Source organism: Myripristis murdjan, chromosome 9, assembly GCF_902150065.1.
Source record: "Myripristis murdjan chromosome 9, fMyrMur1.1, whole genome shotgun sequence".
NCBI classification, from domain to species: Eukaryota; Metazoa; Chordata; class Actinopteri; order Holocentriformes; family Holocentridae; genus Myripristis; species Myripristis murdjan.
The window spans coordinates 16,799,851-16,827,134 of record NC_043988.1 but is presented as its reverse complement, the minus strand read 5'-3'; the positions used below and the strand labels follow the sequence as shown (position 1 = coordinate 16,827,134).

Genomic DNA, 27,284 nt, shown 5'->3' with positions numbered 1-27,284 from the left:
ACCTTTTAGGAGCATCTCACAGCATTCTCGTATTAATTTAAAACCCCTTAATGCAGGGCCGAAACCACTATTTCAGCATTGGGGGGGACAGATATCCTGAACATTGAATTGCTAATATATTCCAGCAATTGCTAATATATTCCAGGGGGGTGGGGGGATTTTTGGAGTGCCTGAACATGGGGTGGGGGGGCTGGGGGGGTGTGGGGGGGGCCTTGTACCTCTCGATGTATATGGGTGTTATGGCCTTGCCTTAATGCATGCACAAACGCCCTCATTTTTTCAGGGTCCAGTTAAGAATATAGTAAGGTGTTTCCTGGTGCAGGATGCTGGATGTTTTGCTGACTGACTGTTCACTGGGAAATGGGAACACAGTTTGTCTCTTTCTGGTGCTAAATGGACTTCACACAAAACCTTGTCAGTTGCAGTGACTGGTGCTGATGGTGATGCGCTGACTGTAAAAGACCACCAGGTGACGTTACAGCTACAGTCCCCATACTCACATTAAACCTGAAGGGGGCGCTGCGTCGCTGAGAGGGTTTTTGGCTTCTGTGGTGTCACTTCCTGGCGGGCTTTTAGACTGAAAAGCATCGATTTACGCCTATGAAAACATTGCCACGGCAATGTTTTTCATGCACTTAAGTGTCCCGCATATGTAGAACATATTGTGCACTCTTGTTTGTTCACACTGTTTCACACTATTCACTTTGTGAGGAAGTTTTAGTTGAGATTGAGATCTAGCTTTACAAAAAAAAAAAAAAAAAAATTCTAATTTGTAAGTTTTGTAAATACATGTGTCCTCATGAGAAATCATCATGGGGAATCAATTTCTGCCAAAGACTCTGCACTTGACCCATACACACACTTTTGCAGTGTGTGTATGGGTCCACATACACATTAATTTAACTCTTTTTGCAGAGTTGTTACTTGAACACTAATTTAGTGTAATTATTAACTCATTATGGAGTTAAAATTTAACACTTCATAACACCAACCACTGTTAGTTTTTCTCAACACATTCATGTCACTCAACATTCATGTCAAACTGACACTCACAGGATTGTTTAGTAACTATACAAGTGTTTCACTCATTTTAACAGTGTCAGGTGTAAAAATAGATCTTCTGAATTACTAAAAAAATTTATAAAATAAGGCTCGCTAAAAATAATGAGGTCATGTATAACTGAAACACATTTATTTAAAACATGCACCACATACCAACATTTAAAAACATTTTTTGTGACAGTAGGGAACAATGTGCTGTGTCACTGTCATCAAACTGCTTGTCAAAGGTTTCAAACAGGCGAGCTGGTCGATACGAAGCAGAGAGTTTTCATTATTTTGCTCCTCTGTACAGTACGAATGAACATGTTCATCACAGTCCATGTCAGCAGTACCACCTGCGATGACAGCGTGCTGTTCATGTGTCATGATATTACAGATTCTATATATATATGTATATATATATATATGTGTGTGTGTGTGTGTGTGTGTGTGTGTTCTTAAAATTATTCCTATTATTTAATGAGTTAATTACTACATTGAATAAAACATAGCCTAAGTCATCAACATCATGGGGAATGCATCAAACTTCTCTTAAAAATAAAATAAAATCATTTTAGGTACTGGCCTATTTTAGCTAGCTGGTTAAACTAAAATGGGCCCCACACACACACACACACACACACACACACACTATTACACAGAAATTAAACAGAAATTGAGGCCACAAAACAGGTTCATAGGTCTTGAGAAGTTCCCGTGAAGTCGTTTTAAGATTGCCAGAAAGTGTACGGTGATGTGAATGAACCAAAGGACTGAGAGGTGAAGATGAAGGCTTCTGTGATGACAATGAAGATGAAGATGATGATGATGATAGTCTCATCTGCAAAGAATGTGACGAGACCTGACTAGATGAGAAGTTAAGACCTCACTACAGGAAGTGGTAATGCTTTTTGATGTTTTTTTTTTGTTTTTTTTTTTTGTCAAAGATGTTCCAATTTTTAACAGAATAACAAGCATGCATGCAGACACACACACACACACACACACACACACACACACACACACACAAACACACACACACACACACAAAACAGACACAAATACACCAATGCACAGAAAACACAAATCCATACATGATCAGTTAAGTTCATTTTTAAATGCATTTTCAATGAAACATGAGTTCAACTTTTTATTGCATGACATGTATTTAGGATGTTGTTGGAGAACCAAAGACAGCAGTGACAGTCAATTGACTGTTCAAATGAAAATGATTTCAGCTGGAAACAATCTTCATATTGGCCCATTTTACCTGAACACTGTGCTGGAGCTCCAGAGGAAATTAACCTGCTGATGCTCTAACTCTCATAATTCCTAAACAATTGTATTTTTCACATTGTTAACACATAAATATTAAAAAGACCCATGCTCATTTATAAAAACATCGTTAGATCTCACGCAGAGCTTATTTGATGGTCTTACAAATCATTTACCAAAAAGTGGCCTATTTTAGCTGAGGCCACCCTAAACGTATGAAAATAAAGTTTAATATGAAGTGCTGAAGCATTTATGTTACATAACTTTACATCATCTTTTTAGGCATCAATAAATATCAGAAACTTTGATTTTCAAAATGTTTCTGTAATATTCTTACAGCGGATAATTAATCAATATAGTGAGACTTTATCACAAAATGCTTTAATGTTTTATTTTTTATCTGTGATACTACTATTACATGTTATAGTGACTTCTAGTTTTGCTGTGATACTTGAATTGTATTCTCCTGTTTATTGATGTATTGATTATTAATCGGATTCCCGCAGTTCTTTGTGATAATGAGCATTACTGTAAACTGAGCTTGTATTTTTGCGCTGCGGTGATTTTTGATTTCAGATCCATAAAACGCTGCGACCGCTCAGCACCACGACGTTGTTCAGTCAGATAAAATAAAATAAAATGAAATAAAATGGAACAAAATAAAATAAAAATAGAACAAAATAAACATGTAAACGAATAAATAAATAAATAATATTCGAGTCATTGCTTCAGTATTTTTTTTTTTTTTTTTTTTTTTTTTTTTTGTAAGTGACTTCTCTTTGACCCTCCTGACACCAGCCGAGTGACTCCGGCCTGGAAGCGACAGCGGGATCATCATAATGGTCTTTATGACGGAACAAAAACCAAGAGGCTGAAAATCCATGACAAACACAAACTGCATCAGAGCGAGTCGGTGAGAGGTGAGCTTCACTCCAAATCTCATATTTCCTAAGGCTAATATTAATAGGCCTACTTTTAATCACACTCATGCAGTGGGCATGAATAAATAAGTGATAAGCGGTTTTGATTCCTTGTTTTAGATTTACAGACATGAAGAAAAAAGAGCGAAAGAGAAGAAACAAGGTAAGACGAGACACTGAGCAAATATTTCATCCTGACTTTTAGCGGCTGCTGCTTTGGATTTCCTTCTGATTTTTTTTTTCTCGCTGAGTATTTTCGCGTTTTTGTTTCTTTCAAAAGCAGTAAATTGTCATTTTTTTTCCTCAGAGGAAAGAAATTCCTCAGAAGAAAGAAGCAGCATCTCTGCTGGCTTCATCCACCCAGCCATCTGAGGTGAGTAACGCCATTTCAGTTTGACAGAGTCTCATATTTTGCAGTTTAGAGCAAATTATTTGTGTTTGTTCTGGAGCAGCCAGGACATTAAAGGTGCAGTTCGCAGTTTTGAGACAGAAATGCTATAATACATGTTAGTCTTTGAACTGTTGTGTTTGTTGCCTCTGTGAAGATGAAGTCAGGGGGTTGAGCTTCTGTTGGCTGCAAACTTGTAGGCATGTGAAGCCCTTTGACACTGGAAACAGTGGTAAAATCAACTTGAACTTGAACCATGTCATTTTATTGTAAGTTAAAAGAATAAAATCATAATGAGGCTCTCTAAATCAAACAGAAGCTAGAAGATGCTGCTTAGTAAATGTCTGCAAACCAAACTGCATTGACAACAATAATAATAACAATAATAGATTTTATTTTCAGAGAATTCAGAGACACACTACAAGTTACAATGATCATGAAAAGCAACTGAGTAAAAACATTTCTAACACACAACATGAAGTGCACAGTAAAAGCAGCTCTGATGAAGGATTTGAACTCTGACAGGTCGTTGCCGTCTCAGATGGGCTCGGGGAGAAGGTTCCAGAGGGAGGGGAAGGCTGTGGCACCCCACATCTGCTGCTTGGTCCTGATTGGTGGAAGAAGAACCAGACTACCATGGACCAAGACACTGCTGACCATGACCCTGTGAACCAGGAAACGATGGACTGGGCTACCATCGTGGAGCAGGAACTCCCAGACTGGACTGAAGTTGACCTGGCTATCCCTGACTGGGCTAAAATGCCCCACGATGAGATCAACTGGGCAACCAGACACCAGGCCGTCTCTGACGGGGCTATTATTGACCAGTCTGATGCCAACACCACAACACATGAGGAGACCTGCCAACAAATGGAGCAGAAGATTCCTCCTCAGATCTCTGCTGACGTTGAAAAGGTTCCACAATCTGTCATTGATCATTTGTTCTCTGTACTGCATCTGATTTAAAATGTAGTGTGAAGTACAATACTGAAGCAAAAATGGACTGAAGGAAAACTAAAATTACTGACTTTTTAAAAAACTCAAAAAAGTACAAGTAGCCTACACCAAAAGGCTATTCAGTTACAGTAATGTAAGTAAATGTATTTAGTTACTGGTAACACTACAACATAAGCAATCGCTTAAGCTTATTAAAATGTGCCTGGGAAATGTGGACACTGAAACAGGACACCACAGACCAGGACCCTGTGAACCAGGATACAATGGACTGGGCTACCATCATGGAGCAGGATGTCCCGGACTGGACTGAAGTTGACCTGGCTATCCCTGACTGGGCTAAAATGCCCCACGATGAGATCAACTGGGCAACCAGACACCAGGCCGTCTCTGACAGGGCTGTTATTGACCAGTCTGATGCCAACACCATAACACATGAGGAGACCTGCCAACAAATGGAGCAGAAGATTCCTCCTCAGATCTCTGCTGACGTTGAAAAGGTTCCACAATCTGTCATTGATCATTTGTTCTCTGTAATGGATCTGATTTAAAATGGAGCGAAGTACAATACTGAAGCGAAAATGTACTGAAGGAAAACTAAAATTACTGACTTTTTAAAAAACTCAAAAAAGTACAAGTACACCAAAAAGCTATTCAGTTACAGTAATGTAAGTAAATTTATTTAGTTACTGGTAATACTACAACATAAGCAATTGCTTAAGCTTATTAAAATGTGCCTGGGAAATGTGGACACTGAAACAGGACACCACAGACCAGGACCCTGTGAACCAGGATACAATGGACTGGGCTACCATCATGGAGCAGGATGTCCCGGACTGGACTGAAGTTGACCTGGCTATCCCTGACTGGGCTAAAATGCTCCACGATGAGATCAACTGGGCAAGCAGACACCAGGCCATCTCTGACGGGGCTATTATTGACCAGTCTGATGCCAACACCAAAACACACGAGGAGACCCTCAAACAAATGGAGCAGAAGATTCCTCCTCAGATCTTTGCTGACGTTGAAAAGGTTCCACAATCTGTCATTGATCATTTGTTCTCTGTAATGGATCTGATTTAAAATGGAGTGAAGTACAATACTGAAGCAAAAATGTACTTAAACAAAAACTGAGATTGCTTAATTTAAAAAATACTCACAAAAGTACACAGAAAAGCTACTCAATTACAGTAACGTGAATAAATGTGATTTGTTTCTTCCACCGCAAAAGATGGCTTGGCTCTGGGAGGCCCTGAAAACAGTGACTGTTGAGAAGCAGCAACAGGACCTGGAGATGAAGAGCCTGAGAGCTCACAACGAGGCTCTCCAACTGGAGTCTGTCAACATCAAGAGGGAAAATGCCAGGCTGAGCACCATGGCAGACAGTACCTCCAAGTACCTTAAAGGCCTCCTGGAAGCTCAGACAGCAGAGAGCTCCATAAAGGAACACATCTGGAATGAGGAGAGGAAAGCCCTGAAGGACACAGCAGCAAAGATGGAGAGGGATTTGAAAGAGGCCCGAGAGAAACTGGAAGACAATACAAAAGTGTGGACTGAAGAAAGAGAGGCTCTGACTGTGAAGCTGTCCTCTGTGGAGAGAGAGAAGAAACAGCTTGAGGAGGAGATGGAAACCCTAGCCGAGAAACTGTCCCTCCTCACAGTGAAACACACTGAAGTTCAAGAGAAATGCCAGGAGATGGGAGACATGGTTTCCTCCCTCCAAGAACACCTGAGCAACAACCAGAGGAAACAGTGGGAGGAGGAATCAAAAGCCTCCGAGAGCCACCTGCTGTCCCAGATCTCTCTCCTGGAGGACAGCTGCCAGAAGAAGAGCTCTCTGCTGGACATGGAGAGGACGCTCAGACAGTCAATGGTTGCCTCCTTCACCAGCACTGTAGCGGCCCTCACAGAGGACAATGAAGGTCTCCTGAGCCAACTCAGCCAGGCCCAAAGTGCTCAGAAAGAGAGCACGAGGAGGTGGAAGGAGTGCCAGATAGAGCTGACTGTAAAGGAGGACAGCTGGAGGAAGAGCGTCAGGAGCATGGAAGAGGACAGCAGCACAAAGGAGATCATGTGGCTGCTGAGGGAACAGGAGTGGGAGAAGGAGAGGAGCTCACTGGAAGAGGAGCTCAAAGTCCAGGCCGACATGAACGCCGAGCTTCAGGTACAGTCGTCTCACTGATTATTTTGGAAGGAGAAGGACTGACGATCAAGTCTCATTGTGTTCTTTTGGTTCTGAGTGAAAAGAGCCACTGTGTTGTTGTGGTTCAGAGAACTTTGTAAATTTGACTGAGACATGTGGCCTTCATTTATAGCAGAAACTGCATTTGCTGCAAATGAATGCATATATATTGTGTATATGGATTAATATTTCTGTTGTGGAAATATCTTTTTGAGTACAGCAAGTCTTTAAGTCTTTTGAAATGTAATACAACAAATTGACTTTGTGGTTTCAGGAGCTGAAGAGCAAAAAGAAGAAGAAGAAGAGTGTGTGGAGCCGGCTGTTCGGTGGAGGAGACCGCTGCTCGTCTGGCTGAAGCCGGACAGCAGCATCACACATACACAGTGTGACTGGACACAGCTTGTATATAGTTTGTCAATAGTTTAATAGTTTGTACATAGTTCCAATAAGAAATGAATGGATGAATCAACCAACCAATCAATCAATCAATCAATCAATCAATCAATCAATCAATCAATAAAAAATCAACTCAACTTGTGCACTGATGCAGTTTATAACATCAAAAAATAATGAAATGTAACTAATGTGTTCAGGGTTATCTGGAGAAATTGTATATGATGTAATTCATGTTTCTGTTTGGCTCTTCCTTTCCTTCACACTCCCAGTTTGTGGGCTCGTTCATGAGTGTGCAGTTTGTCATTTGTATTTAACAGTGTCCTGAAAATACTTTATTCCATTTGAGGTGTAAATTCAGGTTTTTATGTTTTATGAAGCATTTCAGGGATAATTCAGGAAATATAAGTTTTATCAAATTAAGGTGAAACCAACAAGTAATTTAGTACTGTTGACTTACTGTTTCAGGACCCTTTAAAATTACATAAATGGAACCTTTTAGGAGCATATCACAGCATTTAGGAGCATATCACACCTTTTAGGAGCATCTCACAGCATTCTCGTATTAATTTAAAACCCCTTAATGCAGGGCCGAAACCACTATTTCAGCATTGGGGGGGACAGATATCCTGAACATTGAATTGCTAATATATTCCAGCAATTGCTAATATATTCCAGGGGGGTGGGGGGATTTTTGGAGTGCCTGAACATGGGGGGGGGGCTTGTACCTCTCGATGTATATGGGTGTTATGGCCTTGCCTTAATGCATGCACAAACGCCCTCATTTTTTCAGGGTCCAGTTAAGAATATAGTAAGGTGTTTCCTGGTGCAGGATGCTGGATGTTTTGCTGACTGACTGTTCACTGGGAAATGGGAACACAGTTTGTCTCTTTCTGGTGCTAAATGGACTTCACACAAAACCTTGTCAGTTGCAGTGACTGGTGCTGATGGTGATGCGCTGACTGTAAAAGACCACCAGGTGACGTTACAGCTACAGTCCCATACTCACATTAAACCTGAAGGGGGCGCTGCGTCGCTGAGAGGGTTTTTGGCTTCTGTGGTGTCACTTCCTGGCGGGCTTTTAGACTGAAAAGCATCGATTTACGCCTATTTACGCCTATGAAAACATTGCCACGGCAATGTTTTTCATGCACTTAAGTGTCCCGCATATGTAGAACATATTGTGCACTCTTGTTTGTTCACACTGTTTCACACTATTCACTTTTTGAGGAAGTTTTAGTTGAGATTGAGATCTAGCTTTACAAAAAAAAAAAAAAAAAAATTCTAATTTGTAAGTTTTGTAAATACATGTGTCCTCATGAGAAATCATCATGGGGAATCAATTTCTGCCAAAGACTCTGCACTTGACCCATACACACACTTTTGCAGTGTGTGTATGGGTCCACATACACATTAATTTAACTCTTTTTGCAGAGTTGTTACTTGAACACTAATTTAGTGTAATTATTAACTCATTATGGAGTTAAAATTTAACACTTCATAACACCAACCACTGTTAGTTTTTCTCAACACATTCATGTCACTCAACATTCATGTCAAACTGACACTCACAGGATTGTTTAGTAACTATACAAGTGTTTCACTCATTTTAGCAGTGTCAGGTGTAAAAATAGATCTTCTGAATTACTAAAAAAATTTATAAAATAAGGCTTGCTAAAAATAATGAGGTCATGTATAACTGAAACACATTTATTTAAAACATGCACCACATACCACCATTTAAAAACATTTTTTGTGACAGTAGGGAACAATGTGCTGTGTCACTGTCATCAAACTGCTTGTCAAAGGTTTCAAACAGGCGAGCTGGTCGATACGAAGCAGAGAGTTTTCATTATTTTGCTCCTCTGTACAGTACGAATGAACATGTTCATCACAGTCCATGTCAGCAGTACCACCTGCGATGACAGCGTGCTGTTCATGTGTCATGATATTACAGATTCTATTATATATGTATGTGTATATATGTATATATATATATATATATGTGTGTGTGTGTGTGTGTGTGTGTGTGTGTGTTCTTAAAATTATTCCTATTATTTAATGAGTTAATTACTACATTGAATAAAACATAGCCTAAGTCATCAACATCATGGGGAATGCATCAAACTTCTCTTAAAAATAAAATAAAATAAAATCATTTTAGGTACTGGCCTATTTTAGCTAGCTGGTTAAACTAAAATGGGCCCACACACACACACACACACACACACACACACACACACACACACTATTACACAGAAATTAAACAGAAATTGAGGCCACAAAACAGGTTCATAGGTCTTGAGAAGTTCCCGTGAAGTCGTTTTAAGATTGCCAGAAAGTGTACGGTGATGTGAATGAACCAAAGGACTGAGAGGTGAAGATGAAGGCTTCTGTGATGACAATGAAGATGAAGATGATGATGATGATAGTCTCATCTGCAAAGAATGTGACGAGACCTGACTAGATGAGAAGTTAAGACCTCACTACAGGAAGTGGTAATGCTTTTTGATGGTTTTTTTTTTTTTTTTTTTTGTCAAAGATGTTCCAATTTTTAACAGAATAACAAGCATGCATGCAGACACACACACACACACACAAACACAAACACAAACACACACACACACACAAAACAGACACAAATACACCAATGCACAGAAAACACAAATCCATACATGATCAGTGAAGTTCATTTTTAAATGCATTTTCAATGAAACATGAGTTCAACTTTTTATTGCATGACATGTATTTAGGATGTTGTTGGAGAACCAAAGACAGCAGTGACAGTCAATTGACTGTTCAAATGAAAATGATTTCAGCTGGAAACAATCTTCATATTGGCCCATTTTACCTGAACACTGTGCTGGAGCTCCAGAGGAAATTAACCTGCTGATGCTCTAACTCTCATAATTCCTAAACAATTGTATTTTTCACATTGTTAACACATAAATATTAAAAAGACCCATGCTCATTTATAAAAACATCGTTAGATCTCACGCAGAGCTTATTTGATGGTCTTACAAATCATTTACCAAAAAGTGGCCTATTTTAGCTGAGGCCACCCTAAACGTATGAAAATAAAGTTTAATATGAAGTGCTGAAGCATTTATGTTACATAACTTTACATCATCTTTTTAGGCATCAATAAATATCAGAAACTTTGATTTTCAAAATGTTCCTGTAATATTCTTACAGCGGATAATTAATCAATATAGTGAGACTTTATCACAAAATGCTTTAATGTTTTATTTTTTATCTGTGATACTACTATTACATGTTATAGTGACTTCTAGTTTTGCTGTGATACTTGAATTGTATTCTCCTGTTTATTGATGTATTGATTATTAATCGGATTCCCGCAGTTCTTTGTGATAATGAGCATTACTGTAAACTGAGCTTGTATTTTTGCGCTGCGGTGATTTTTGATTTCAGATCCATAAAAAGCTGCGACCGCTCAGCACCACGACGTTGTTCAATCAGATAAAATAAAATAAAATGAAATAAAATGGAACAAAATAAAATAAAAATAGAACAAAATAAACATGTAAACGAATAAATGAATAAATAATATTCGAGTCATTGCTTCAGTATTTTTTTTTTTTTTTTTTTTTTTTTTGTAAGTGACTTCTCTTTGACCCTCCTGACACCAGCCGAGTGACTCCGGCCTGGAAGCGACAGCGGGATCATCATAATGGTCTTTATGACGGAACAAAAACCAAGAGGCTGAAAATCCATGACAAACACAAACTGCATCAGAGCGAGTCGGTGAGAGGTGAGCTTCACTCCAAATCTCATATTTCCTAAGGCTAATATTAATAGGCCTGCTTTTAATCACACTCATGTAGTGGGCATGAATAAATAAGTGATAAGCGGTTTTGATTCCTTGTTTTAGATTTACAGACATGAAGAAAAAAGAGCGAAAGAGAAGAAACAAGGTAAGACGAGACACTGAGCAAATATTTCATCCTGACTTTTAGCGGCTGCTGCTTTGGATTTCCTTCTGATTTTTTTTTTCTCGCTGAGTATTTTCGCGTTTTTGTTTCTTTCAAAAGCAGTAAATTGTCATTTTTTTTCCTCAGAGGAAAGAAATTCCTCAGAAGAAAGAAGCAGCATCTCTGCTGGCTTCATCCACCCAGCCATCTGAGGTGAGTAACGCCATTTCAGTTTGACAGAGTCTCATATTTTGCAGTTTAGAGCAAATTATTTGTGTTTGTTCTGGAGCAGCCAGGACATTAAAGGTGCAGTTCGCAGTTTTGAGACAGAAATGCTATAATACATGTTAGTCTTTGAACTGTTGTGTTTGTTGAGAAGATGAAGTCAGGGGGTTGAGCTTCTGTTGGCTGCAAACTTGTCGGCATGTGAAGCCCTTTGACACTGGAAACAGTGGTAAAATCAACTTGAACTTGAACCATGTCATTTTATTGTAAGTTAAACGAATAAAATCATAATGAGGCTCTCGAAATCAAACAGAAGCTAGAAGATGCTGCTTAGTAAATGTCTGCAAACCAAACTGCATTGACAACAATAATAATAACAATAATAGATTTTATTTTCAGAGAATTCAGAGACACTCTACAAGTTACAATGATCATGAAAAGCAACTGAGTAAAAACATGTCTAACACACAACATGAAGTGCACAGTAAAAGCAGCTCTGATGAAGGATTTGAACTCTGACAGGTCGTTGCCGTCTCAGATGGGCTCGGGGAGAAGGTTCCAGAGGGAGGGGAAGGCTGTGGCACCCCACATCTGCTGCTTGGTCCTGATTGGTGGAAGAAGAACCAGACTACCATGGACCAAGACACTGCTGACCAGGACCCTGTGAACCAGGAAACGATGGACTGGGCTACCATCGTGGAGCAGGAACTCCCAGACTGGACTGAAGTTGACCTGGCTATCCCTGACTGGGCTAAAATGCCCCACGATGAGATCAACTGGGCAACCAGACACCAGGCCGTCTCTGACGGGGCTATTATTGACCAGTCTGATGCCAACACCATAACACATGAGGAGACCTGCCAACAAATGGAGCAGAAGATTCCTCCTCAGATCTCTGCTGACGTTGAAAAGGTTCCACAATCTGTCATTGATCATTTGTTCTCTGTACTGCATCTGATTTAAAATGGAGCGAAGTACAATACTGAAGCGAAAATGGACTGAAGGAAAACTAAAATTACTGACTTTTTAAAAAACTCAAAAAAGTACAAGTACACCAAAAAGCTATTCAGTTACAGTAATGTAAGTAAATTTATTTAGTTACTGGTAATACTACAACATAAGCAATTGCTTAAGCTTATTAAAATGTGCCTGGGAAATGTGGACACTGAAACAGGACACCACAGACCAGGACCCTGTGAACCAGGATACAATGGACTGGGCTACCATCATGGAGCAGGATGTCCCGGACTGGACTGAAGTTGACCTGGCTATCCCTGACTGGGCTAAAATGCTCCACGATGAGATCAACTGGGCAAGCAGACACCAGGCCATCTCTGACGGGGCTATTATTGACCAGTCTGATGCCAACACCAAAACACACGAGGAGACCCTCAAACAAATGGAGCAGAAGATTCCTCCTCAGATCTTTGCTGACGTTGAAAAGGTTCCACAATCTGTCATTGATCATTTGTTCTCTGTAATGGATCTGATTTAAAATGTAGTGAAGTACAATACTGAAGCAAAAATGTACTTAAACAAAAACTGAGATTGCTTAATTTAAAAAATACTCACAAAAGTACACAGAAAAGCTACTCAATTACAGTAACGTGAATAAATGTGATTTGTTTCTTCCACCGCAAAAGATGGCTTGGCTCTGGGAGGCCCTGAAAAAAGTGACTGTTGAGAAGCAGCAACAGGACCTGGAGATGAAGAGCCTGAGAGCTCACAACGAGGCTCTCCAACTGGAGTCTGTCAACATCAAGAGGGAAAATGCCAGGCTGAGCACCATGGCAGACAGTACCTCCAAGTACCTTAAAGGCCTCCTGGAAGCTCAGACAGCAGAGAGCTCCATAAAGGAACACATCTGGAATGAGGAGAGGAAAGCCCTGAAGGACACAGCAGCAAAGATGGAGAGGGATTTGAAAGAGGCCCGAGAGAAACTGGAAGACAATACAAAAGTGTGGACTGAAGAAAGAGAGGCTCTGACTGTGAAGCTGTCCTCTGTGGAGAGAGAGAAGAAACAGCTTGAGGAGGAGATGGAAACCCTAGCCGAGAAACTGTCCCTCCTCACAGTGAAACACACTGAAGTTCAAGAGAAATGCCAGGAGATGGGAGACATGGTTTCCTCCCTCCAAGAACACCTGAGCAACAACCAGAGGAAACAGTGGGAGGAGGAATCAAAAGCCTCCGAGAGCCACCTGCTGTCCCAGATCTCTCTCCTGGAGGACAGCTGCCAGAAGAAGAGCTCTCTGCTGGACATGGAGAGGACGCTCAGACAGTCAATGGTTGCCTCCTTCACCAGCACTGTAGCGGCCCTCACAGAGGACAATGAAGGTCTCCTGAGCCAACTCAGCCAGGCCCAAAGTGCTCAGAAAGAGAGCACGAGGAGGTGGAAGGAGTGCCAGATAGAGTTGACTGTAAAGGAGGACAGCTGGAGGAAGAGCGTCAGGAGCATGGAGGACGACAGCAGCACAAAGGAGATCATGTGGCTGCTGAGGGAACAGGAGTGGGAGAAGGAGAGGAGCTCACTGGAAGAGGAGCTCAAAGTCCAGGCCGACATGAACGCCGAGCTTCAGGTACAGTCGTCTCACTGATTATTTTGGAAGGAGAAGGACTGACGATCAAGTCTCATTGTGTTCTTTTGGTTCTGAGTGAAAAGAGCCACTGTGTTGTTGTGGTTCAGAGAACTTTGTAAATTTGACTGAGACATGTGGCCTTCATTTATAGCAGAAACTGCATTTGCTGCAAATGAATGCATATATATTGTGTATATGGATTAATATTTCTGTTGTGGAAATATCTTTTTTGAGTACAGCAAGTCTTTAAGTCTTTTGAAATGTAATGCAACAAATTGACTTTGTGGTTTCAGGAGCTGAAGAGCAAAAAGAAGAAGAAGAAGAGTGTGTGGAGCCGGCTGTTCGGTGGAGGAGACCGCTGCTCGTCCGGCTGAAGCCGGACAGCAGCATCACACATACACAGTGTGACTGGACTCAGCTTGTATATAGTTTGTCAATAGTTTAATAGTTTGTACATAATTCCAATAAGAAATGAATGAATGAATCAACCAATCAATCAATCAATCAATCAATCAATCAATCTATCTATCTATCAATAAAAAATCAACTCAACTTGTGCACTGATGCAGTTTATAACATCAAAAAATAATGAAATGTAACTAATGTGTTCAGGGTTATCTGGAGAAATTGTATATGATGCAATTCATGTTTCTGTTTGGCTCTTCCTTTCCTTCACACTCCCAGTTTGTGGGCTCGTTCATGAGTGTGCAGTTTGTCATTTGTATTTAACAGTGTCCTGAAAATACTTTATTCCATTTGAGGTGTAAATTCAGGTTTTTATGTTTTATGAAGCATTTCAGGGATAATTCAGGAAATATAAGTTTTATCAAATTAAGGTGAAACCAACAAGTAATTTAGTACTGTTGACTTACTGTTTCAGGACCCTTTAAAATTACATAAATGGAACCTTTTAGGAGCATCTCACAGCATTTAGGAGGATATCATACCTTTTAGGAGCATCTCACAGCATTCTCGTATTAATTTAAAACCCCTTAATGCAGGGCTGAAACCACTATTTCAGCATTGGGGGGACAGATATCCCGAACATTGAATTGCTAATATATTCCAGCAATTGCTAATATATTCCAGGAGGGTGGGGGTTGGGGTGGGGGGTTTGGAGTGCCTGAACATGGGGGGGTGGGGAGGGACTTGTACCTCTCGATGTATATGGGTGTTATGGCCTTGCCTTAATGGTGTTTCCTGCTGCAGGATGCTGGATATTTTGCTCACTGACTGTTTACTGGGAAATGGGAACACAGTTTGTCTCTTTCTGGTGCTAAATGGACTTCACACAAAACCTTGTCAGTTGCTGATGGTGATGCGCTGACTGTAAAAGGCCACCAGGTCACGTTACAGCTACAGTCCCCATACTCACATTAAACCTGAAGGGGGCGCTGCGTCGCTGACAGAGTTTTTGGCTTCTGTGGTGTCACTTCCTGGCGGGCTTTTAGACTGAAAAGCATCGATTTACGCCTATGAAAACATTGCCACGGCAGCTATTTTCACATATTGAACACTTACAGTATTTTTTTTCCTCTGCATAATCAACATTTGTTAAGGCCAGACTGCTAACTACCTTCGTAACTTCAAGTAGGACGTGGAAGAGTCTCGCTGCTGTTTGAGTTTGATTCATGGTTCACCTCAAGTAAACAAGGTAGGCGATTTGAATCATGGATCTTTTTTTGTACGGCAGAATATTTTTTTGTTTTAATCTGCTTGCTTATAAACACCGTGACCTACCGAGGGTTAATATTTTCCCCTGCAAAACCAAATGCATAAATACGTTGCTTGTTGTAGGGCTGCCCCGCTTATCCCCAGTCTGAAAAAAACTCCTTGTGGGTTGAAAGTAACGTTATTTTAGTGCCGATGCGTGTATTTGTTAACGCAGTATAAGCAGATTCATGTGAAGTATTTTAAAGTACTCGCAAAATCAAACTTCTGCTAATGTTGCGCAAGTCTTCCTAAACTTCCAAGTGGACCTCGGTGCACTGACGTTTCTAACCTCTCAGTAGGAGAACAGCAGCCTGTGAAAACTATTTAATTTGTAGAACAGCAGCCTGTGAAAACGATTTAATTTGTGTCCGTGCCATCTCCATGACTGTGTTCACCCTGTCTTTTTTAGGATTAATATAGCCAGTAATCATTATCTGTAAGACTTTGTGCTGTGTCTTTGTTCTTCACTGTCTCCTGAGGAAATTGGATATCAGTTTGATGGATTCATTTTGTGCAGAAAGTAGCGCCACTGATCTGATGGCCTGCGCTGAGCTCTGTTGTGGTTATAACGCAGCAGAGGCAGCCCTGGCTCAGGCTGTAGAGACAGTGGAGATCTGTAATCCACACACTGTAGACAGGGGCGTCGTAGAGGGGGGAAAAGCAGGACTTATTACCCAGGGCCACAATGTGGTAGGGGGCCCTCGAAAGGCCTGAAATAAAATGGTTTGCCTATTAGCCGGCTACATAAGGGCCCAATAAGATTCCTTTTCATGGGGCCCAAAATCCCTGGCAGGGCCCCTGACTGTAGATGAACAACACTAATTTGGTTTGGATTAACCCCCAGCTGATCTGAAGCGGCCTGGACTGGCAGCTGTGGGACTGCCCTGTCCCACCAAGCAGCATCAGTGAGTGGAGATGGACCCGTCTGATGATGTGGGGGACCCCGGTCACACACTCTAGACCGGGGAGCTGAATAATCCCCAAGCTCCTGAGGGCTGCAGTGCACAGAAGGACCCCTCACCCACAGACTTGCTGAGGTTCTCTTTCTATTTATTAATCAGTTTGTATACAAGCTGAGGGACGAACTCAAATGTCAATATCTTTGACTAAATACCTCTACCGATGTTGTAGGGATGATTGGGAGGAGGGTGTCACACCGATGTGGAGATAAGTTTCATGATGTTTCATGATGACAAAACATCTCTAGTCCTTTTGACAAAAAGCATACTGACGGTGATGGTGGTGACATTGCCACTTATCTTCAGCTTGTCCTCACTGCTGTAGAAAGTGAACGTCTGCATCACATCGGCTCCGGCCCTCAGGAACTCCCTGTGCAGCTGCAGCACTGACAGAGAGAGAGGAAGAGGTGTGGCTCACAGTCACATTGTTTAAGGATTATTAAAGAGCTTTTAAGAGTTGACGCAATGATGTTGACAATAAGTGAGACAGAAATGGTACAATGAGCAGCTATTATCTTCACTGAAATAATTCCCTTATCAGACAGATCACAACATCGCTGAACTACCTTTCAATTACCTAACACATTAAATTATACCAGCGGTTTATTATACCCATGCTACAGCTGCCCTACCTCTACTATAATGTTATGGTATTGTATCTGCAGAGAGTTATACCTGCTTCAGGGTGCTCTACAGCAGCCTCAGGTGTCCAGTGTCCTGCCTTCACATAACCACGGCGCTCCAGTTGCAACACATAACCTCCATCACCTACAACCACCTCCCCAGCATTCAGCCGCTCCAAGATACCCTACACACACACACACACACACACACACACACACAGAAAAGCATACATATCAATGCACACACCATGATGATACCTGCATGCACAAACAGTTACATAACAGTTGTCATACCCCTCCAGGCTGCAGGAGCTCAGGTAATCAACAGGTATCTCGAGTATGAGGCAGCTCTCAGAGCATTATCACTCAACATAAGGCTTGCCAAATTCAGCTAAAAGGGTTTTAATTACTCAGTTTTCCTCTGTATTTTATAGACTTAAATATTTGCAGTGTAAGATTGAACAAGAAAAATCCACAGTAAAACATAATTTAAAGTGATTAGTCATAGTATCTTGGACAGTTTTGTCAAGCAGGACAGCTGCACGTGAGAGACAAGACCACATGCATACACAAAACCACCAAAAGAGAGCAGCATACATGAGTGTCATTCTATATCTTTGACATACCTTCTTCTTGCTATCCATCGTGGACAATTGTCTCTGCTGGTTTGCAAAAACAGGGGAGGAATTCCCACTACAGCCAATCCTCAGAAGAAGGGTTAGATGTTTTTCTCAAAAATACCAGGAAGATGCTGAGGGAAATACTGCTTTAGTTGTAGATATATTTATATACACACCATGATACTAAGTATAGCTTGATATCTGCACCACTGGGTTGGCTGACAGTTGATCGGCTGCATGTCAGTACTAATCCCTCAGTGCAATTTCTCACCCCCTACTGAGTGGACTGAACACATTTCTCTTAATCCAGCATCACTGCACTCAATGTTCAAAATATTATCAGGGCAGTTTCCTGATATTGACCTGAATTCCCTTTTGCACAATCCACATCCTGCTCATTTCAAAGCTCACAAATCCTGTTCTAGCTTGTCTGCTCCTCTGATATCTCCTTTGTTACTGGTGTAGATTTAAGAGTGGAAACAATAACAGATCAATGATTTTCATCTGGATTCACCTCTTTCGTGCACTTAAGTGTCCCGCATATGTAGAACATATTGTGCACTCTTGTTTGTTCACACTGTTTCACACTATTCACTTTTTGAGGAAGTTTTAGTTGAGATTGAGATCTAGCTTTACAAAAAAAAAAAAAAAAAAAATTCTAATTTGTAAGTTTTGTAAATACATGTGTCCTCATGAGAAATCATCAGGGGGAATCAATTTCTGCCAAAGACTCTGCACTTGACCCATACACACACTTTTGCAGTGTGTGTATGGGTCCACATACACATTAATTTAACTCTTTTTGCAGAGTTGTTACTTGAACACTAATTTAGTGTAATTATTAACTCATTATGGAGTTAAAATTTAACACTTCATAACACCAACCACTGTTAGTTTTTCTCAACACATTCATGTCACTCAACATTCATGTCAAACTGACACTCACAGGATTGTTTAGTAACTATACAAGTGTTTCACTCATTTTAACAGTGTCAGGTGTAAAAATAGATCTTCTGAATTACTAAAAAAATTTATAAAATAAGGCTCGCTAAAAATAATGAGGTCATGTATAACTGAAACACATTTATTTAAAACATGCACCACATACCAACATTTAAAAACATTTTTTGTGACAGTAGGGAACAATGTGCTGTGTCACTGTCATCAAACTGCTTGTCAAAGGTTTCAAACAGGCGAGCTGGTCGATACGAAGCAGAGAGTTTTCATTATTTTGCTCCTCTGTACAGTACGAATGAACATGTTCATCACAGTCCATGTCAGCAGTACCACCTGCGATGACAGCGTGCTGTTCATGTGTTATGATATTACAGATTCTCTATATATATGTATGTGTGTATATATATATATATATATATATATATATATATATATATATATATATGTATATATGTGTGTGTGTGTGTGTGTGTGTGCTCCTAAAATTACTCCTATTATTTAATGAGTTAATTACTACATTGAATAAAACATAGCCTAAGTCATCAACATCATGGGGAATGCATCAAACTTCTCTTAAAAATAAAATAAAATAAAATCATTTTAGGTACTGGCCTATTTTAGCTAGCTGGTTAAACTAAAATGGGCCACACACACACACACACACTATTACACAGAAATTAAACAGAAATTGAGGCCACAAAACAGGTTCATAGGTCTTGAGAAGTTCCCGTGAAGTCGTTTTAAGATTGCCAGAAAGTGTACGGTGATATGAATGAACCAAAGGACTGAGAGGAGAAGATGAAGGCTTCTGTGATGACAATGAAGATGAAGATGATGATGATGATAGTCTCATCTGCAAAGAATGTGACGAGACCTGACTAGATGAGAAGTTAAGACCTCACTACAGGAAGTGGTAATGCTTTTTGATGTTTTTTTTTTTTTTTTTTGTCAAAGATGTTCCAATTTTTAACAGAATAACAAGCATGCATGCAGACACACACACACACACACACACACACACACAAACACAAACACATACACAAAACAGACACAAATACACCAATGCACAGAAAACACAAATCCATACATGATCAGTGAAGTTCATTTTTAAATGCATTTTCAATGAAACATGAGTTCAACTTTTTATTGCATGACATGTATTTAGGATGTTGTTGGAGAACCAAAGACAGCAGTGACAGTCAATTGACTGTTCAAATGAAAATGATTTCAGCTGGAAACAATCTTCATATTGGCCCATTTTACCTGAACACTGTGCTGGAGCTCCAGAGGAAATTAACCTGCTGATGCTCTAACTCTCATAATTCCTAAACAATTGTATTTTTCACATTGTTAACACATAAATATTAAAAAGACCCATGCTCATTTATAAAAACATCGTTAGATCTCACGCAGAGCTTATTTGATGGTCTTACAAATCATTTACCAAAAAGTGGCCTATTTTAGCTGAGGCCACCCTAAACGTATGAAAATAAAGTTTAATATGAAGTGCTGAAGCATTTATGTTACATAACTTTACATCATCTTTTTAGGCATCAATAAATATCAGAAACTTTGATTTTCAAAATGTTCCTGTAATATTCTTACAGCGGATAATTAATCAATATAGTGAGACTTTATCACAAAATGCTTTAATGTTTTATTTTTTATCTGTGATACTACTATTACATGTTATAGTGACTTCTAGTTTTGCTGTGATACTTGAATTGTATTCTCCTGTTTATTGATGTATTGATTATTAATCGGATTCCCGCAGTTCTTTGTGATAATGAGCATTACTGTAAACTGAGCTTGTATTTTTGCGCTGCGGTGATTTTTGATTTCAGATCCATAAAAAGCTGCGACCGCTCAGCACCACGACGTTGTTCAGTCAGATAAAATAAAATAAAATGAAATAAAATGGAACAAAATAAAATAAAAATAGAACAAAATAAACATGTAAACGAATAAATAAATAAATAATATTCGAGTCATTGCTTCAGTATTTTTTTTTTTTTTTTTTTTTTTTTTTTTGTAAGTGACTTCTCTTTGACCCTCCTGACACCAGCCGAGTGACTCCGGCCTGGAAGCGACAGCGGGATCATCATAATGGTCTTTATGACGGAACAAAAACCAAGAGGCTGAAAATCCATGACAAACACAAACTGCATCAGAGCGAGTCGGTGAGAGGTGAGCTTCACTCCAAATCTCATATTTCCTAAGGCTAATATTAATAGGCCTACTTTTAATCACACTTATGCAGTGGGCATGAATAAATAAGTGATAAGCGGTTTTGATTCCTTGTTTTAGATTTACAGACATGAAGAAAACTGAGCGAAAGAGAAGAAACAAGGTAAGACGAGACGCTGAGCAAATATTTCATCCTGACTTTTAGCGGCTGCTGCTTTGGATTTCCTTCTGATTTTTTTTCTCGCTGAGTATTTTCGCGTTTTTGTTTCTTTCAAAAGCAGTAAATTGTCATTTCTCTCGTTACAAATCTTGTATTTTTTTTTTCCTCAGAGGAAAGAAATTCCTCAGAAGAAAGAAGCAGCATCTCTGCTGGCTTCATCCACCCAGCCATCTGAGGTGAGTAACGCCATTTCAGTTTGACAGAGTCTCATATTTTGCAGTTTAGAGCAAATTATTTGTGTTTGTTCTGGAGCAGCCAAGACATTAAAGGTGCAGTTCGCAGTTTTGAGACAGAAATGCTATAATACATGTTAGTCTTTGAACTGTTGTGTTTGTTGCCTCTGTGAGGATGAAGTCAGGGAGTTGAGCTTCTGTTGGCTGCAAACTTGTAGGCATGTGAAGCCTTTTGACACTGGAAACAGTGGTAAAATCAACTTGAACTTGAACCATGTCATTTTATTGTAAGTTAAAATAATAAAATCAGAATGAGGCTCTCTAAATCAAACAGAAGCTAGAAGATGCTGCTCAGTAAATGTCTGCAAACCAAACTGCATTGACAACAATAATAATAACAATAATAGATTTTATTTTCAGAGAATTCAGAGACACTCTACAAGTTACAATGATCATGAAAAGCAACTGAGTAAAAACATGTCTAACACACAACATGAAGTGCACAGTAAAAGCAGCTCTGATGAAGGATTTGAACCCTGACAGGTCATTGCCATCTCAGATGGGCTCGGGGAGAAGGTTCCAGAGGGAGGGGAAGGCTGTGGCACCCCAAATCTGCTGCTTGGTCCTGATTGGTGGAAGAAGAACCAGACCACCATGGACCAAGACACTGCTGACCAGGACCCTGTGAACCAGGAAATGATGGACTGGGCTACCATCGTGGAGCAGGAACTCCCAGACTGGACTGAAGTTGACCTGGCTATCCCTGACTGGGCTAAAATGCCCCACGATGAGATCAACTGGGCAACCAGACACCAGGCTGTCTGTGATGGGGCTATTATTGACCAGTCTGACACCACAACACAGGAGGAGACCTGCCAACAAATGGAGCAGAAGATTCCTCCTCAGATCTCTGCTGATGTTGAAAAGGTTCCACAATCTGTCATTGATCATTTGTTCTCTGTACTGCATCTGATTTAAAATGTAGTGTGAAGTACAATATTGAAGCAAAAATGGACTGAAGGAAAACTAAAATTACTGACTTTTTAAAAAACTCAAAAAAGTACAAGCACACCAAAAAGCTATTCAGTTACAGTAATGTAAGTAAATGTATTTAGTTACTGGTAACACTACAACATACGCAATCGCTTAAGCTTATTAAATTGTGCCTGGTAAATTTGGACACTGAAACAGGACACCACAGACCAGGACCCTGTGAACAAGGATACAATGGACTGGGCTACCATCATGGAGCAGGATGTCCCGGACTGGACTGAAGTTGACCTGGCTATCCCTGACTGGGCTAAAATGCCCCACGATGAGATCAACTGGGCAACCAGACACCAGGCCGTCTCTGACAGGGCTGTTATTGACCAGTCTGATGCCAACACCATAACACATGAGGAGACCTGCCAACAAATGGAGCAGAAGATTCCTCCTCAGATCTCTGCTGACGTTGAAAAGGTTCCACAATCTGTCATTGATCATTTGTTCTCTGTAATGGATCTGATTTAAAATGGAGCGAAGTACAATACTGAAGCGAAAATGGACTGAAGGAAAACTAAAATTACTGACTTTTTAAAAAACTCAAAAAAGTACAAGTACACCAAAAAGCTATTCAGTTACAGTAATGTAAGTAAATTTATTTAGTTACTGGTAATACTACAACATAAGCAATTGCTTAAGCTTATTAAAATGTGCCTGGGAAATGTGGACACTGAAACAGGACACCACAGACCAGGACCCTGTGAACCAGGATACAATGGACTGGGCTACCATCATGGAGCAGGATGCCCCGGACTGGACTGAAGTTGACCTGGCTATCCCTGACTGGGCTAAAATGCTCCACGATGAGATCAACTGGGCAAGCAGACACCAGGCCATCTCTGACGGGGCTATTATTGACCAGTCTGATGCCAACACCAAAACACACGAGGAGACCCTCAAACAAATGGAGCAGAAGATTCCTCCTCAGATCTTTGCTGACGTTGAAAAGGTTCCACAATCTGTCATTGATCATTTGTTCTCTGTAATGGATCTGATTTAAAATGTAGTGAAGTACAATACTGAAGCAAAAATGTACTTAAACAAAAACTGAGATTGCTTAATTTAAAAAATACTCACAAAAGTACACAGAAAAGCTACTCAATTACAGTAACGTGAATAAATGTGATTTGTTTCTTCCACCGCAAAAGATGGCTTGGCTCTGGGAGGCCCTGAAAAAAGTGACTGTTGAGAAGCAGCAACAGGACCTGGAGATGAAGAGCCTGAGAGCTCACAACGAGGCTCTCCAACTGGAGTCTGTCAACATCAAGAGGGAAAATGCCAGGCTGAGCACCATGGCAGACAGTACCTCCAAGTACCTTAAAGGCCTCCTGGAAGCTCAGACAGCAGAGAGCTCCATAAAGGAACACATCTGGAATGAGGAGAGGAAAGCCCTGAAGGACACAGCAGCAAAGATGGAGAGGGATCTGAGAGAGGCCCGAGAGAAACTGGAAGACAATACAAAAGTGTGGACTGAAGAAAGACAGGCTCTGACTGTGAAGCTGTCCTCTGTGGAGAGAGAGAAGAAACAGCTTGAGGAGAAGATGGAAACCCTAGCTGAGAAACTGTCCCTCCTCACAGAGACACACACTGAAGTTCGAGAGAAATGCCAGGAGATGGGAGACATGGTTTCCTCCCTCCAAGAACACCTGAGCAACAACCAGAGGAAACAGTGGGAGGAGGAATCAAAAGCCTCCGAGAGCCACCTGCTGTCCCAGATCTCTCTCCTGGAGGACAGCTGCCAGAAGAAGAGCTCTCTGCTGGACATGGAGAGGACGCTCAGACAGTCAATGGTTGCCTCCTTCACCAGCACTGTGGCGGCCCTCACAGAGGACAATGAAGGTCTCCTGAGCCAACTCAGCCAGGCCCAAAGTGCTCAGAAAGAGAGCACGAGGAGGTGGAAGGAGTGCCAGATAGAGCTTACTGTAAAGGAGGACAGCTGGAGGAAGAGCGTCAGGAGCATGGAGGAGGACAGCAGCACAAAGGAGATCATGTGGCTGCTGAGGGAACAGGAGTGGGAGAAGGAGAGGAGCTCACTGGAAGAGCAGCTCAAAGTCCAGGCCGACATGAACGCCGAGCTTCAGGTACAGTCGTCTCACTGATTATTTTGGAAGGAGAAGGACTGACGATCAAGTCTCGTTGTGTTCTTTTGGTTCTGAGTGAAAAGAGCCACTGTGTTGTTGTGGTTCAGAGAACTTTGTAAATTTGACTGAGACATGTGGCCTTCATTTATAGCAGAAACTGCATTTGCTGCAAATGAATGCATATATATTGTGTATATGGATTAATATTTCTGTTGTGGAAATATCTTTTTTGAGTACAGCAAGTCTTTAAGTCTTTTGAAATGTAATGCAACAAATTGACTTTGTGGTTTCAGGAGCTGAAGAGCAAAAAGAAGAAGAAGAAGAGTGTGTGGAGCCGGCTGTTCGGTGGAGGAGACCGCTGCTCGTCCGGCTGAAGCCGGACAGCAGCATCACACATACACAGTGTGACTGGACTCAGCTTGTATATAGTTTGTCAATAGTTTAATAGTTTGTACATAATTCCAATAAGAAATGAATGAATGAATCAACCAATCAATCAATCAATCAATCAATCAATCAATCTATCTATCTATCAATAAAAAATCAACTCAACTTGTGCACTGATGCAGTTTATAACATCAAAAAATAATGAAATGTAACTAATGTGTTCAGGGTTATCTGGAGAAATTGTATATGATGCAATTCATGTTTCTGTTTGGCTCTTCCTTTCCTTCACACTCCCAGTTTGTGGGCTCGTTCATGAGTGTGCAGTTTGTCATTTGTATTTAACAGTGTCCTGAAAATACTTTATTCCATTTGAGGTGTAAATTCAGGTTTTTATGTTTTATGAAGCATTTCAGGGATAATTCAGGAAATATAAGTTTTATCAAATTAAGGTGAAACCAACAAGTAATTTAGTACTGTTGACTTACTGTTTCAGGACCCTTTAAAATTACATAAATGGAACCTTTTAGGAGCATCTCACAGCATTTAGGAGGATATCATACCTTTTAGGAGCATCTCACAGCATTCTCGTATTAATTTAAAACCCCTTAATGCAGGGCTGAAACCACTATTTCAGCATTGGGGGGACAGATATCCCGAACATTGAATTGCTAATATATTCCAGCAATTGCTAATATATTCCAGGAGGGTGGGGGTTGGGGTGGGGGGTTTGGAGTGCCTGAACATGGGGGGGTGGGGAGGGACTTGTACCTCTCGATGTATATGGGTGTTATGGCCTTGCCTTAATGGTGTTTCCTGCTGCAGGATGCTGGATATTTTGCTCACTGACTGTTTACTGGGAAATGGGAACACAGTTTGTCTCTTTCTGGTGCTAAATGGACTTCACACAAAACCTTGTCAGTTGCTGATGGTGATGCGCTGACTGTAAAAGGCCACCAGGTCACGTTACAGCTACAGTCCCCATACTCACATTAAACCTGAAGGGGGCGCTGCGTCGCTGACAGAGTTTTTGGCTTCTGTGGTGTCACTTCCTGGCGGGCTTTTAGACTGAAAAGCATCGATTTACGCCTATGAAAACATTGCCACGGCAGCTATTTTCACATATTGAACACTTACAGTATTTTTTTTCCTCTGCATAATCAACATTTGTTAAGGCCAGACTGCTAACTACCTTCGTAACTTCAAGTAGGACGTGGAAGAGTCTCGCTGCTGTTTGAGTTTGATTCATGGTTCACCTCAAGTAAACAAGGTAGGCGATTTGAATCATGGATCTTTTTTTGTACGGCAGAATATTTTTTTGTTTTAATCTGCTTGCTTATAAACACCGTGACCTACCGAGGGTTAATATTTTCCCCTGCAAAACCAAATGCATAAATACGTTGCTTGTTGTAGGGCTGCCCCGCTTATCCCCAGTCTGAAAAAAACTCCTTGTGGGTTGAAAGTAACGTTATTTTAGTGCCGATGCGTGTATTTGTTAACGCAGTATAAGCAGATTCATGTGAAGTATTTTAAAGTACTCGCAAAATCAAATTTCTGCTAATGTTGCGCAAGTCTTCCTAAACTTCCAAGTGGACCTCGGTGCACTGACGTTTCTAACCTCTCAGTAGGAGAACAGCAGCCTGTGAAAACTATTTAATTTGTAGAACAGCAGCCTGTGAAAACGATTTAATTTGTGTCCGTGCCATCTCCATGACTGTGTTCACCCTGTCTTTTTTAGGATTAATATAGCCAGTAATCATTATCTGTAAGACTTTGTGCTGTGTCTTTGTTCTTCACTGTCTCCTGAGGAAATTGGATATCAGTTTGATGGATTCATTTTGTGCAGAAAGTAGCGCCACTGATCTGATGGCCTGCGCTGAGCTCTGTTGTGGTTATAACGCAGCAGAGGCAGCCCTGGCTCAGGCTGTAGAGACAGTGGAGATCTGTAATCCACACACTGTAGACAGGGGCGTCGTAGAGGGGGGAAAAGCAGGACTTATTACCCAGGGCCACAATGTGGTAGGGGGCCCCCGAAAGGCCTGAAATAAAATGGTTTGCCTATTAGCCGGCTACATAAGGGCCCAATAAGATTCCTTTTCATGGGGCCCAAAATCCCTGGCAGGGCCCCTGACTGTAGATGAACAACACTAATTTGGTTTGGATTAACCCCCAGCTGATCTGAAGCGGCCTGGACTGGCAGCTGTGGGACTGCCCTGTCCCACCAAGCAGCATCAGTGAGTGGAGATGGACCCGTCTGATGATGTGGGGGACCCCGGTCACACACTCTAGACCGGGGAGCTGAATAATCCCCAAGCTCCTGAGGGCTGCAGTGCACAGAAGGACCCCTCACCCACAGACTTGCTGAGGTTCTCTTTCTATTTATTAATCAGTTTGTATACAAGCTGAGGGACGAACTCAAATGTCAATATCTTTGACT

General features: G+C 40.8%; 1 protein-coding gene and 2 long non-coding RNA genes across 3 annotated transcripts; 2 read left to right on the top strand and 1 right to left on the bottom strand.

The window, feature by feature from the left end:
• Positions 1-15,325: 15,325 nt before the first annotated feature.
• LOC115365616 (uncharacterized) lies at positions 15,326-16,636 on the top strand. Its single transcript, XR_003928773.1, has 2 exons — positions 15,326-15,540; positions 16,444-16,636. It is a non-coding gene; the product is annotated as an uncharacterized LOC115365616 (long non-coding RNA).
• A 147-nt stretch (positions 16,637-16,783) lies between these two features.
• Positions 16,784-17,892, bottom strand: LOC115364719 (betaine--homocysteine S-methyltransferase 1-like). Its single transcript, XM_030059279.1, has 3 exons — positions 17,808-17,892; positions 17,234-17,366; positions 16,784-16,944 (listed from the first exon to the last, which is right to left on the bottom strand). Exons 1-3 carry the CDS (start codon positions 17,823-17,825, stop codon positions 16,784-16,786), a joined length of 312 nt encoding a protein of 103 aa, XP_029915139.1. The 5' UTR covers positions 17,826-17,892.
• An 8,103-nt stretch (positions 17,893-25,995) lies between these two features.
• LOC115365721 (uncharacterized) lies at positions 25,996-27,213 on the top strand. Its single transcript, XR_003928785.1, has 2 exons — positions 25,996-26,117; positions 27,021-27,213. It is a non-coding gene; the product is annotated as an uncharacterized LOC115365721 (long non-coding RNA).
• Positions 27,214-27,284: the final 71 nt, after the last annotated feature.

Excerpts from the sequence above, each read along its gene's own strand:
- LOC115364719 (XM_030059279.1), bottom strand. Across the intron at positions 16,945-17,233 it reads TGTAGAGCACCCTGAAGCAG|TGCTGCAGCTGCACAGGGAG; the intron begins GTATAACTCTCT and ends TCTCTCTGTCAG.